A 13,449-nucleotide genomic window follows, 5' to 3' on the forward strand; every position below is an offset into this window, starting at 1 on the left:
ACCACTTCTCCGTTTAAAATTTAGATGGGTATGTATAAAAAAAAAAAAAAAAAATCAAAATAAATCATAATGTATCAATATTTCACCCTCCTTTTTTGTTTTTTTTTTAACATTGATAAGACACAGATCGCCTCTGTTCAAGCCAGTCACTAACATCTTAACATGGATTAATGTCTACAGACGACAGGCCTCATTTGTAGATGAAAACATCATCAGTGGACTAAAAAGAATGTGTAAAGACCAACCTTAATCTTAAGAAGAGCCTTTACATTTTTCTTATGTACATGCGGAAATAAAATTAAATTAAGATTAAAAGTTGCGAGGGCTCTATCTTCGGGATGACCGGGCTTCCAGAAGCTGCACTACCAGTCTGTTTTTGAGACTGCGCAGTTTGTTGCCATAGTTCTGCTGCAGGACAGAGTTGAACTGAGTGCGCAGGCTGCGCAGACAAGGCAAAGAGCTACAGTCAGGTATGTTGAGCAGGGTGTGGAAAAATTCCTGCCATAAATCACAGTGGGGGTTCCTACGCAGGGGGGGAAAGAAAAGAAAATAAATATCTCTGCATGTGTTTAGCTAATATGAAACAGCTTAGCTTTTTAGCGTAGAAACGAATCAATTTAACAGGATTACCTTTTAAACACTCCATTGGTTTTCCATACACCATTTTCATTCTTCACTTGCATGTATGTTCCAAATATCATACAATATACTGTGCCTGCAATCCCAAAGTAGTCTGTCTGTGAAGAAGAATAGTAAAAAATTGAGCCAAATTTGAGTCACTTTATCAAAACCTTAAAGGCAACATAAGTTGAGAACAGACAAAGCAAACTCAGATATGCCTCACACACAGACATATCACATACCTGGTAGTTCCATGGCTTTCCACTCAGCATCTCCGTGCATTGAAAACCGGAGGTCAAGCACTTGGCTGTAAAAGCAGTGCCTTCTGGGAAGAGTGTCATATCAATACTCTGGCCAAGGTCAATCAAGGCAAGTCCATGGTCAAGGTTCTCGGGGTCAAAACATTTGTTTTCCAGGAACCTTAGGAAACAGAAGAATTCACAACATCCACAAAATTAAAAAAGCACATTACAGGCTAACTGGAGCATTCTTACACTGAACCTCTTAACCTACTGGCTTAAAGCTGTCGATAGGGAAGATTATACCATTCCATTTCACCTGGACAGAGGCCAAACAGTAGATCCTTTAAGCGCCCCCCCCCCCCCCCCCCCCCCCCAAAAAAAATTCAATTTTTAACACATTGCTAAAAGGCTGCTCTCGCTAAAGAACTGATTTTTATGTTGGGCTAATCTTAAAACAAAGGACACCTTGGAAAACAACATCATTTGTCTTAGAGGTTTGATCCTTTAATATATCTCAGTGGTTTAAAAAAAAAAAAAAAGAAGGCAAAGCACTACCTTTCTCCCAGCAGGAAGTTATCGGGTTTGATGTCAGCATGGATGATGCGAGCTTGGTGCAACAGCTCCACCATGTGCAGAATACAGACAGTGAAGTAAAGGACAAGAGGCTGGGGCATCACCTTCTCACTGCGGCTCTTGTACAGGTTTACAGCGTTCTGTGATAAGGGGAAACATTTTACCCATACTCAAAAAAAACATCACAAAGCTTTACAGAATCTGTTCTTTTTGAATAGGCCCCACGTACAACATCAAATATAAACACGTTAAGGTGATCTGTCAAATGTTTTAATCAAAGTCATCTCTCAAGTGCGGAGTGACAGGAGTAGTAACTCACCAGCAGTGTGCCACAGTTGTGCAACTCTCCCAAAAGAACGCTGCCATTCGTGAAGAGGTGAGCAGAATAGATGTTGTTAAAGAGGTGACGCGTGCTTTGGTGCAGCCGCACGTTTAATTGACAGTTGATGTAAAACTCCCAGGGATTGGCTGGTTTCTGGACCTGCAGGGGGTGTGGATAGATAATCATAGAGAGCTGGTGCTGAGATAAGGATTCAACGTGTGGCTCTGGGAATGAAATAAGATGTGAACAAATCTGGTATGCATCAAAGCGTTGTTTATTTAGCGTAGTATAATTAAGATTTCTTTAGGTTTGTTTGTCCATTAAAGCTGTTATTATTATTCAAAAATAAACAAGAAGCAAGTAAGACAAGCGTGACTAATAAGGGGGTTATTGAAAAACCAGCCCTTAACACTACATCAAGTAAATGAGTGCACACCTCATACTTCGCATTAAAAATAACCAAACAACTGAGAATCATAATAACAGCTGAACAGCACTAAATGATTTAGAAGAGAAGTCCAAATGTCTGAAGTCTCAGAATTCTGTAACTAACCTTGAGGACCAGTTTCTCTGAGGTTGTGAGATTTGTTGCCTGGTACACGGTGGCAAAAGCACCCTGTCCAAGTACAAAGTCGACCCGCAGTGACTCCTCAGCTGTAGGTCAGGGTCAAAGACGCATACATTAGTCGAACATATAAAAGACTGTGTGCAACTATGTAAGTACTGGGATAAACAAATTAAAGTGCCTTAAACCTAGACATGTATGACAATTTACAGTGGACAAAGCATTTATGCCAATGCCAATCAACTTCACATTCAAATTTAAAAGCAGCGAACAGTGCTGTAGATTTTCTTTTCATGCATTCTTAGAGGTAAAACATCTGAATTTCAGTATGAAGGCAGATTAGTAATGGCAAGAGGTTTCACAATATAACATTATAAATAATAACAACTATACGTATTACTATATAATGTGTATTCACCCATTTGAACAGTCATCTTGGGCACGATATTGGGGACATTGCAGTTCCAGCTGGAGAAGTTTGGGTAAGCAGACAGTGGGGTTTGCAGTTTGGACAGCAGAGAGCAAATGAGGTCTTCATCCCAGGGGTCGGGCACCAGCTCCACAGCTGCTCAGTAATTAAGACAGAGGACAGTCAGAGGACACGAACACTGAGTGTTGTCTTAAGTTGAGTATACAGAGCTTGATTCCACTACACGGTAGAGAGAGAGTTTGTCACAAATGTTTGCTTCTGAGCTATGTACACAACCATATATATATATATGTATATATATATATACACACACACACACATACATACACACATATATATATATTAGCCAGTCAGCAACCTGCACTAGGCAATAATAAAACTTTTTTTAATTAGCAGCAAAATGTTAAACATGCTCATTCAAAATTAAAAGCCTGTAGAAACATTGAACAACTACGTCTAGACTAAAAACAATTTTATAAGTCATTAATAGAAGCAAAATGAAGAGTGGTACAGATTCTGACTATACCTGGAGTAGCTGAGTGGGACACAGATGTCTGGTCTGGACTCATGGGTAAGGCTAGATCCAGTTCTTGTGTTCTGGGAACAGGACTCATTGGGACATCCACTGCTGAACACACGATACTTCTCGAAAGGCACTGGTCCACTTTGACCTTTTGGGGCGTTGCAAACACATCCAGGTCAGGTTCGGTTACATGCATTGGGCTAGTGGCGCAAAACCAGCCAAGTGCAGGAGCAGAATCCGGACTCATAGGAACATCAAGTGTGGGTTTTTCTGCTGGTTTAGGGCTCGCTGCGACGTCACAGTTGGCCAAACCAGCATCGTTTCGGCTTTCAGACAGTCCTCCTTTTGCATCTCGTCTATGGAAAGATCTCCTTGGGAGAAGACGGTCAGCTACTGGCACCTCCTCTTGATCTACAAACTCGGCCGCAACCATCATTGGCTCGGTGGTGTTTGAACAGGGCTGGTGTAACTTGGAGTCATGCTCTGGGCTCTTATAGATACTCCAGCCGGGCCTAACACCTGTGACCAAGCTTCTAGAAGGCTCTTCCTCACTTTGAGTGACTGTGTTGTCTGGAAAGGACAGAGCGGCCAGCGGATGCTTGCTGATACTGCAGGTGGTCTGACTGTGGCTCTGCTGAACCAAAGAAAGTCCCTCACCAACAATAGTGCCCTGAGCTCTCAGAGTACACTCTGCTCCCTCGCACTGCTTCTCCTCAGACGGACTTTGCTCCATGATTGGGCTATGGGAGATAGAATGAGATGGGTGAAGTGCACTTTTAAACAGTCATAGTCAATGTATATTACATCTAATAAAAGTATTTTAAAAAGTAATAATGAACAACACATTTATTAAACACCAGAAAAACACAAAACTGTCACAGGACAGGAGGGTGATCACCCCCCCCTTTTCTGTTCTTCACTTTCACTTGCATTCATCCCGTTTTAATTTAGAATAACCTTATACTCAACAGAGCAGGTGCTGCTAAGCATCACAGAGCAAACATAACAAATATTTATCATTGCGTGAGCATTAAGTGACCACTGATGAGCAGTGAGAGGGACAAGGACCTTGGTTGATACGTGGCCAACTACATTCTGCCAGACTCCTCTCCACAGTCAGTAAATGTGGCAAAGCCTGAGCTCGAAAGATGAATCACAGATGTATGATGCATATCGGCACTGTGACTCACTGCAAGAGCCATTCAGGGGCCTATTTTAATCACAGGCTTTAAAAAAAATAAATTAAAAAAAGTATAAAAGGTTCTTCTCTGATGAAGAATTAAAGGCCTCAAGTCTGAAGGGCACCACATCAAAACAAGCTTTCAAACACATAACCACAGATTTTGTCATTGTTTTCAATGGTGTAAGCACACTCTGTATGCATCACAAGAGGAGTGGGATAGAGCACTTCATGCTATGGAGAAGTTGATAATTGTGGTTTCCAACGGCCGCAATTAAGTTTGTTGTTATATCAGAAAAACGAGGAAAGAGACAAAGCTTGTGATTATAAGATGGGAGTAGTTTTTAACATTTCAGTTTTGTTGGACAGAGGCAAGGCTTCATTCTCTGATGAAATGCATGAGCTTGCAATAGTGGACGTACACATGCTGTATACTCTTCCAAAGCCTCCATAGAGAGAAGCGCAATGTGACTGTAAAACCTTTTAAGTCTATTTGTGGAAACTGTACCTTAGTTTAGTTGGCTGGCGCATGAAAGGGTTCTCCTCCGGTCCACAGAATCCTCTGGGATGCATATTATCTTAGAAAACCAAAAAACAAGAACCGATCAATAATCAATACAGTCAATCAAAAATATGAAATTGTAATGAACGTATTTTGTTGTTACACTGAGTTTCAAAAGAGAAATACCTTCGTCTGGCTCAAATTCCCATGAGTGCGGAGCGTTATGGTGAAAAGGAGTGGATGCCAGATGAGCTGACATGGCAAAATCAGTTGTGTGGTTAGGACAAGGTGCCATGGAGGTGTAGCGAGCTCCCCACACTGCACTCTCGTCAGGCACTGACTCCATGCCCTGGGAAGTCTCCTGATCAAACACACACGATGGATTTATCACTCCATTCTTCAGTTCAGTTAGGCAAGCGTCACATAAATAATGTTTAGTATGAGAAACTGATGACTAAAATTTTAAGTGAACAGCCTTCATTTTCCTGAGTTTGGATCTATTCACTATATACGACTTCAGTCCTGTAGAAAAAATGCTACTTTGCCAAAAACAGTTGCTTAAATTAAGGCTGACTTACATTTGGCTTGGATAAAGGAATTTCCACAAGGGCCCGTGCTGATTTGGTTTCTGGTGGGACAACACTGTCAGAGAACCTGAGATTCACAAAATGTAATTACATAATGCTATTACGAAATACCTATACAGAGAAAGGGCTGAAAAGTAAACAAAATGGAAGAATGACAACCAATATTCCTACCCTCCATTTTCCTTATTATCTTCATCTTGAAATATCCCAAATGGTGCTCGCGCTGTGGTAGGAGCAGCAAATGAGGATGCTCCGCCTTTTCACACATGAACACACACACACACACACACACACACACACACACACATAGAAACATACAAACAAAAATACGTGCACACACAAAAACACACACGCGCGCGCGCACACACACACACACACAGACTAAAATGAGTGCTGAGCTACTTATGAGGAAGTCCACTCTTGGTGACTCATGCGTCTTTTTTTTTTTTAAATTATTTAATAATTATGCCCTTCTAATTAAATTTCTAATAAACAACCTAAACTTTCTTCAGGCACTACAAGTATGTAATAAAGTCTAAATATCTTTGGCTGAAAGTTCCAGTATCTGTTCCATTAAATTAGTACTTGCCAGTAACACGACAGCTGGCCTCAAAGCTGTCCTCAGCCTGCTGCACTGTGCCATTGAACAGGTTGTCCTGCAGGAATGTAGGAGCCTGGAACATATCCATGATCACATCTGGGAGACAACATTAAGAGCTTTATAAACAACAGACAATGACTATACTTTTCTGTCTATCACAGTTTTACAGAAAACTATATTTAGAGCAGCTTTACTCCTACTGATGCTGGAAATAATCTTTACAATAAAAACAAATATTTTCAGAATCAGAGAGAGAGAAAACTGCACCAGAATGTAAGACAGTTCTTATCAGTGCACAGTGATAACAGTGTCACATGGATTGGGCTGAAGGTGCATATTTACCAAGTGCCTCTCGTGTATTGACTGTAGGTGAGGGGAGAACTCGTGATGGGGTGGCTTGGATCAGTCCCAGAGATGTATTAGGGGTGACGTGGGAGAGGTTACCAAGCCCACTGTGTGATACTGACAGAGAAACAGACAGACAGAAAGTATAAGCAGAATATTGGCCCATTCTAAAAGATGAAGTGAATAAAAAAAAAAAAAAGCCAAACCTTAACGAACATACCATCTCTGTTGGTCTCATTTTCTGGCGCCTCATTTTCAGGTACATCAATTCTACAAAATAAAACAAGATAGGAATACTTGGGAGGATGTATTTTCCATGCAAGTGTGCAAAGTCTCCACAAATTAAAGCTTAAAACAATACAACGTGCAATAAACTAATCTGGACTGTCACTGCAGAAATAAACAGACGAGAGCCAGGCCATTCGATTCAGCACTTACTGTTTTAGTGAAAGGCTCTGGTGGACACTGCTGTTGAGCATGTTTACAGAGTTGTTCAGGAGAGAATGACTGGCATGCCCTTGCCCTTTACCAGCAGAGTCAGAGTGGAGTGCCTTTTGGCACTCTGGATGAAATGTGGCGCCTGGTCCATGGTTTCCATTTGACTGGGACTCTATCACTGAGGTTTGTACAGCCTGCACAGAGCAACTCAAGGACTGTGATGGTGAGATCTGAGATCCACTGGGTGCCTGAGGCCCTGATGCCATTTTGTAAGAGATGTTAGGATTGTGTCGGGTGGACTGTGGGTCCTGAGCAGGCCCTGGTTCTACAGAAGAAGGCAGTTGCCTTTCTGAGCTGAAGGAGTGGTCGGCAGTGAAGCTGCCCTGGAAGAGATGAGACTTTCTGGCAATGTTCACCGAGGGTTCTCTCCTGGCCAGAGGGTCCGAGCCCAGCCTCAGGCCTGGCATGGATCTCTGCCTCAGTGGGAGCTGGCTGTTTGAAGAATGGCTCGCATCCTGCTGGAGAGATTCAGAGTTCACCACTGACACTGGCTTGGGCTGCTCCTAAACACAGAAATATATTCACCTTGTGAGAGTGGCCACAACAAACTTGGTTTTACTTTTGAGGCAATAGCATTTTTGACAAAATGTTTCTTAAGCAGAACTTGCCACCATTTGTAAAACACGGCTCATAAATAATAAAGATGAAACAGATCTGCCACACCTGTATAAAAAATACATCACAGCTGAGTAACAACAGATGCAATGCATCTGATTTGCCATGCAGTTTATTTAGCCAAATGTATGACAAGGTGTTTGACTACCTGTGACACTAGTTTGGAAGTTGCCCCCTCTGTTGGTTTAATGCTGATCTTGTTCCCAAGCTCTTCCAGGAGTTTATTCATCTGTCTCACCTCTTCCTCCTCTGCCTGTACTCTCTGCCGTATCTCCTCTGGTCAAGCCAAGGAACATCATTAAAATATGCCACAGTCCATGTATATGGAGGTTTACGAACGGATTTGAAAAAGGTTGCACAGAATTTATTTGGAAACATTTTATTTGGATAGTCCCCTGTAGATCTGTCTATAGATGCTTAACTAACCAGCTACTAACAATCATTACAAGCTAAAGACAACCTAGTTCTAACATTAAAAATAACCCTGAATCTACAATTACCCTGACCCCTGGTGCAAACCAAACTCTTAACCCTTACCCTTTGCTGTTAGATCAATTTGGAATAAGGAGCCACCTTCCTTACCTAGTTTTCTTAGCTCTTCCTGCTGCTTACACTTTGCAAAGTATCGCCTTGCCCGAAGTTCTTCAAAGCACAACTCAGAGCCCTCACAGACGAGGTGATTCACACAGTACATGGATACAAACTGTACATTTTCCACAGTGCTTTTAATGGGTGGCTTAGACAGATTAACCTCAGACTTGGAGATTCTGTGTGAGGAACACAAATAATTAATCATGTATACAGACCATTAAAGTGGTTTTCCATGCCAAAATGACTGAGTTATTTGTAAGCTCGATGCACAAGCTCTTACATGTGAATTGTTCTATCATTAGGAAGTTGGGACAGACCAGGTTCCTATGAAAAAAAAAACAAAAAAAACAAAACACAAAGAGGCAGACTGTTTGATTGCTTTTAAATGAGTGTAACTCTGACAATTTAAAAAAAAACAAAAAACAAAGAACAAATGGTAAAATATATAGAACATACCTGACATAAGACAAAACTACAGATAAAACTTTAAATATAATGCAGAAAATGAAAATACCTTGCACTGTTGAAGAAAAGTTTCTTTCTCCTGAGGGATCTGATTAAGTAACTGGGAATCCTGAAGAGGGTGTCGGGCATTGTCTGTTTTGAGGACAGGAATGCAAAGTATTTGTCAGTGACCTTTGATGAAATTCATAACAAAGCAAAACATTATTCCTGCCAGTCATACATTTTCATACCTGAAAATACTTTCTGATTCTTTGAGTTTCTACTCTGGAAAAGCCTGCAAAATAAACAATGACAAAATGACAGTTAGTATGCAGAATCGCTAAAAAAGACCTTGGAACAGGAAAGGTCTTACTTTATCACACACTGTATCAAAACTATTGCACAAATTAAATTCTCAGTGACAAACTAAAACCAAGGTGACAATGCAGCTAAGTTAAATTAGGCTATACAATGTCAGCGTACGATGTGGTCATGTATATCCTTTAGACAGTATATAACGAAATTACAATGACTGGCCCATCTCAACACAGTTACACCGTCAACTGGGTGGATGAACTCAGCATGCAGGGGCTTGCTTGAACACAAAAACGTGAATTTTAGGAGCAGGATACCTGTACTGCTGATGCACAACACCTATCGGCTCAGCCTGGTTTTCCACAGCTCTCTGATACACAGCCTCAGCTTGAGACAAAAGCCCACTCTCCTCAAACTGCCTGGCCCAAGCGATATAGAGAGAAGCAGCACGGGTCCCAATGCCTTGACTGTGCACATAGCTGTACACTTTGATTGGATCACTGTAATAACTCGCCTGAAACCAAAGAGTCCACGCGTGTGTGTGTCAGATTGATAAAACATATGTATCCTCACACATTCACCGAACAACGTTAAATACTGTCTAAATACAACAGCTTAAAAGTTTTCTTATCTGAGCAGGTGAGGATCCTAATACTGTGGTAATACAACTTCATATTTGACCAGTGAAAGCAAGCGATAAATTCTTTTGCTTACACATTTGATGCAATGATTAACATATCGTATGTCATTGTAATAGCGCTCCTCTTGTAGAAACTTCTGCACCAAGCGGTCTACCACGACAGACAAGCTTTTCTTTTCCTCTGGAGGTAATCTGCTCTCTAAAAACTCGACGAACCTAAGACAATATATGAACAAACACTTTAGAATCTGGCTTTTTTGGCCCCAGTCAAATAGGAAACACACACACACATATATATATATGATCCGGTATATAAAAACAATAGTAGCAAGTCTGAAGTCTGCATTTACTTGTCCCATGGATCCAGAGGGTCGTCTCCAGAATAGCTGGTCAAATTCTCCTCAAATATCCTACAACATAAAGGGCACTCAGTGAGACACTACCAGTAATTAGAAAATGTAAACTACGGACTATTCCTCATGAACAGGCAAAAGGATTAACTCAAATAGCCAGTTTAACGGGTTGTAAATAAACCACGATCTAGAGCCAAGTCAGGTTTCACGTCCAATTAACCTCCACGCTTAACAGGTAATGCCACTTGCTAATTTAACGTTAAATGTAGCAGTAAATTATGCGAAGGGGTGATTGGCTGGTATTTTAAGCCCACTGTTTCGCATAAATTTTTAATTTCAAATATGTAAAAATACTGCGAGTAAACTACCGAGCTAGGATTTCCGAGTCATTTTCCAAAGTGGTTTGTAGCCGGATGGCTAATAACTCACCAGATCTTCGAGTTAAACAGATACATACCGTAAATGTGCACTAATATCCATTGTGCTTTATGATTCGACAGATCTTCAAGAAAATATAATCAACATAAAAATGAATGACGTATTCTAATAAATTCTCGTAAACTAGCCACCGAGACTGTGTTATTTTTTACATTTCAACGACGGAGGTCCTTTTTCGAATTCCCCGCTTAGCCAATGATAACAAGCCCTCCCTTCCGAAGACCAATCCGCGTCGATTACGTAATTGGTGGCGTGCGGGACAAAATGCGATGATTCACGGGACATCAGTTTAGGCGTACTTTACCAAGAAGCAACAAGAAAATCATTTGATTGGATCACTCTAATAACTCGCCTGAAACCAAAGAGTCCATGCGCGTGTGTGTCAGATTGATAAAAACACATGTATACTCACGCATTTACCGAACAACAACACATTAACCAAATAACGTTAAATACTCTTTTATGAAGTGAGATTAGTCGCATCTATTTTGTATCCTCTGCAGGTTTGTTACGGTTATTGAAAGATGTATAGAACGTGTCAACACAGTTACTCAATTTGTGAAGCCTTTGCAAGTGTCCCATAATTGTAACATCCAGAATTTTAAAAATGTTTCCCAGATTAATATTTCATACTCGTTTCTGAGTCATGCTTGAAATGTGAACATATCGCTGTATTTTAAATATATGAACAGCAGTTGTTGAAATTGATTTGTTCGACATTTTCTTTTTATTTGAAATCCATTTTGGAAGAACACTTTCCTAAACAAACAAAAACTAGATTAGTTATTCTATGTGTATCAAATCTACTTGTCGTAGAGGTTAAAAACACTTCAGGGTGTTATACACAAAAAAAGATACTGTCTCATTCAATTTTAATAGGGTGGCTGGACATATAATGGTCTCTTGACTAATTTGGTAGGTGAGGAACAGCTAGAAAGTGTAAAAGGCATTTCAAACTGACGCTATGATGCTCATTTTAAAGCACGTGGTACTAACTTTACATGAACCTGACCAAAGATGGAAGTTTGATCAATACAAAAGGTCGTGAATATTTCAAATGACTTTTTTTTCTTCAGGCAGACAGATGGAAAAGATCAGTTTATGGCATAAAAAAGCAGGTCATTTCGTAGATTATCAAAACAGAGAATTACATAAACTGCTGCGGGAGATCTAGCAAACTTGCTTGACACAATAATTTGTTATGCTTTAAACTGGGAATGTATCTGCTAAGACCACAAATAAGCACTGAACCTGAAATGTGTAAAGACCAATGACTGAGTCAGCAGCTTAGCAAATTCCATTTCCAAATTCCATCAACTACTCTAAATTTATTATTATTATTGTGTTAATTACAGAGATATGAAGACACAGAAGTAAAAACTCAACAACTTTATTAAAAAATAAGTTACACCCACTTCAATGTACAGTTTAAAAAAGCTGGAATGCAAAAACACTTGATATCTACTAATGACAGTTTAAAACTGGAAAGAGCTTTTAAAATTGTTTATGGTGATACAATGTGCCAGCTGTGTACAAAAACTTATCGAGCTGTTAAGTCTGCAACCTGCAAGTCAGGAGATGTAAAACATAATAATAATAATAATAATAATAATAATAATAATAAAACCAAAGCTGCAGTATCCCTTTAAAACTGAAAACTGGATAGGCCCAGTGTGTTCCTGGTAATGCTGCAATATCTTACATGCACAATCTAGTGCATGTCAGGACAAAAGGCAGCTCTTATAGGTAGACCCACCATGATACATGGAACAAAGAGAAGCCCTGTCTATAGTCATCAACAACTGAATTCAAATCTGCCCTTAGTTCCATTGCATGCATATGTCCATGTGGCTGGTCCACGAAGGGACGTGTGAAGAAGTACTAGTACTGGCATTGCTAGAGCTGATCTGAGTTCTGTTCTCAATAACTGTCACTAGGGAATCTCTATGCTGTGTATGTCACTGTGCCTACCTTTAAGATGGTAAATTCATTATCATTATTCATGTTTTTCATGATTAGTTTAAAGTTTGTACACAGGAGGGATAATGATGGCTTTTCAAACATAATTCCACACCTTCAAAAAAAAAAAGGATGCAGTTGTATAAAATAAGTTAAGACCCCCATCTTGGGGGGGGGGGGGGGGGGGGGGGAAGAAAAAGGAACACTGCAGAAGCTTAAAAAAAAAAGTAGTTGTTTTTAACTTCAAGCTTTTACAAAAGTAACATTTTCCTACACTATCGTACAACCAGTAACTACATGTTCTGAGGCAGCAAGTAGCTAGTTCAGTTCAAATAAGATGAAGGCAAGGCTTCTTCAGACTCATCTTATGAGATTATGACAAGCCCAGTTTGACTGTGAGTGTCAGAGCAACAGCAAAATAAATGACTTAATACACTTAAGTACATCTGCTCTGCCGTTGCCTTTGTGCATATATTGTAGGGAACAAGCCCTGCTTTCATCATTTAAGTGTTCTTATTTACAGTACAGACAGGGCTGTTCTTTCCTCTGTACTGAGGTAGTTAACCAACCCTTTAAAAACAGGTTCTAAAAAGAACCACTTTCCTGGAATGCCTGACCAATCATGCCAGGTGGTTACACCTAAAACCTGCAAACCTCATCAAAAACAAGATTAACACATATAATTCATGATCAAAAGCTGCGAGCAGCATGGAAAAAAAAAAGAAAAGAAAAAAAAGTAATACAACAGCATCCTCAGAGCCACTTCAAAACATAGACAAAGTGCAAAATACATTTTACATTTAAGAATATGGGTCCTCTGGGAAATCTCAGAATCTTCCATAAGTAAAATGGCATATTCTTTGGGGATACAGGTATAAATGGTAAAGGGAGGTGAGGGGAAAGGTCAGTTTATAAAAGTAGAAATTGTCCAAGCAAGTATAAACCAAGTGTTTGCTCTGGTGATGATCTTATGTGGCAGTCTGGGAGATATGCTTCTGTAAGGCAGGTATATCATTGGACCACTGAGGTGACCTTACCATCTCGTCCCATTGGCAGCATCTGGTGTAACCCCCACATAGCAAGTCTGTCTTCATAGAAACATGTC

At 40.1% G+C, this 13,449-nt stretch overlaps 2 protein-coding genes across 2 annotated transcripts in view; both read right to left on the minus strand.

The window, feature by feature from the left end:
- Window positions 1-327: 327 nt before the first annotated feature.
- LOC115810197 (mitotic checkpoint serine/threonine-protein kinase BUB1-like) lies at window positions 328-10,427 on the minus strand. Its single transcript, XM_030772125.1, has 21 exons — window positions 10,405-10,427; window positions 9,945-10,004; window positions 9,669-9,810; window positions 9,272-9,468; window positions 8,187-8,371; window positions 7,753-7,880; window positions 6,930-7,492; window positions 6,712-6,761; window positions 6,489-6,608; window positions 6,131-6,242; window positions 5,537-5,612; window positions 5,145-5,319; window positions 4,965-5,034; window positions 3,280-4,016; window positions 2,742-2,888; window positions 2,312-2,412; window positions 1,756-1,917; window positions 1,419-1,576; window positions 864-1,041; window positions 631-737; window positions 328-523 (listed from the first exon to the last, which is right to left on the minus strand). Exons 1-21 carry the CDS (start codon window positions 10,425-10,427, stop codon window positions 328-330), a joined length of 3,687 nt encoding a protein of 1,228 aa, XP_030627985.1.
- Window positions 10,428-13,104: 2,677 nt separating this feature from the next.
- Window positions 13,105-13,449, minus strand: part of syncrip (synaptotagmin binding, cytoplasmic RNA interacting protein) — a 9,184-nt gene continuing 8,839 nt past the window's right edge. Inside the window, exon 12 of the mRNA XM_030770531.1 lies at window positions 13,105-13,449. This exon is cut by the window's right edge and continues 27 nt beyond it. Within this exon, the coding sequence (XP_030626391.1) occupies window positions 13,448-13,449 (2 nt within the window). The 3' untranslated portion in view covers window positions 13,105-13,447.

Source organism: Chanos chanos, chromosome 4 (genome assembly GCF_902362185.1).
Source record: "Chanos chanos chromosome 4, fChaCha1.1, whole genome shotgun sequence".
Classification (NCBI taxonomy): domain Eukaryota; kingdom Metazoa; phylum Chordata; class Actinopteri; order Gonorynchiformes; family Chanidae; genus Chanos; species Chanos chanos.

Bases quoted from the DNA above. Each gene is read 5' to 3' on its own strand.
- LOC115810197 (XM_030772125.1), bottom strand. From the start codon at position 10,427: ATGGATATTAGTGCACATTTACG. The intron at 2,413-2,741 runs GTGAATACACAT...CCTGACCTACAG, and splicing joins CAAGATGACTGTTCAAATGG to CTGAGGAGTCACTGCGGGTC. The intron at 1,577-1,755 runs GTGAGTTACTAC...CCCTTATCACAG, and splicing joins ACAACTGTGGCACACTGCTG to AACGCTGTAAACCTGTACAA.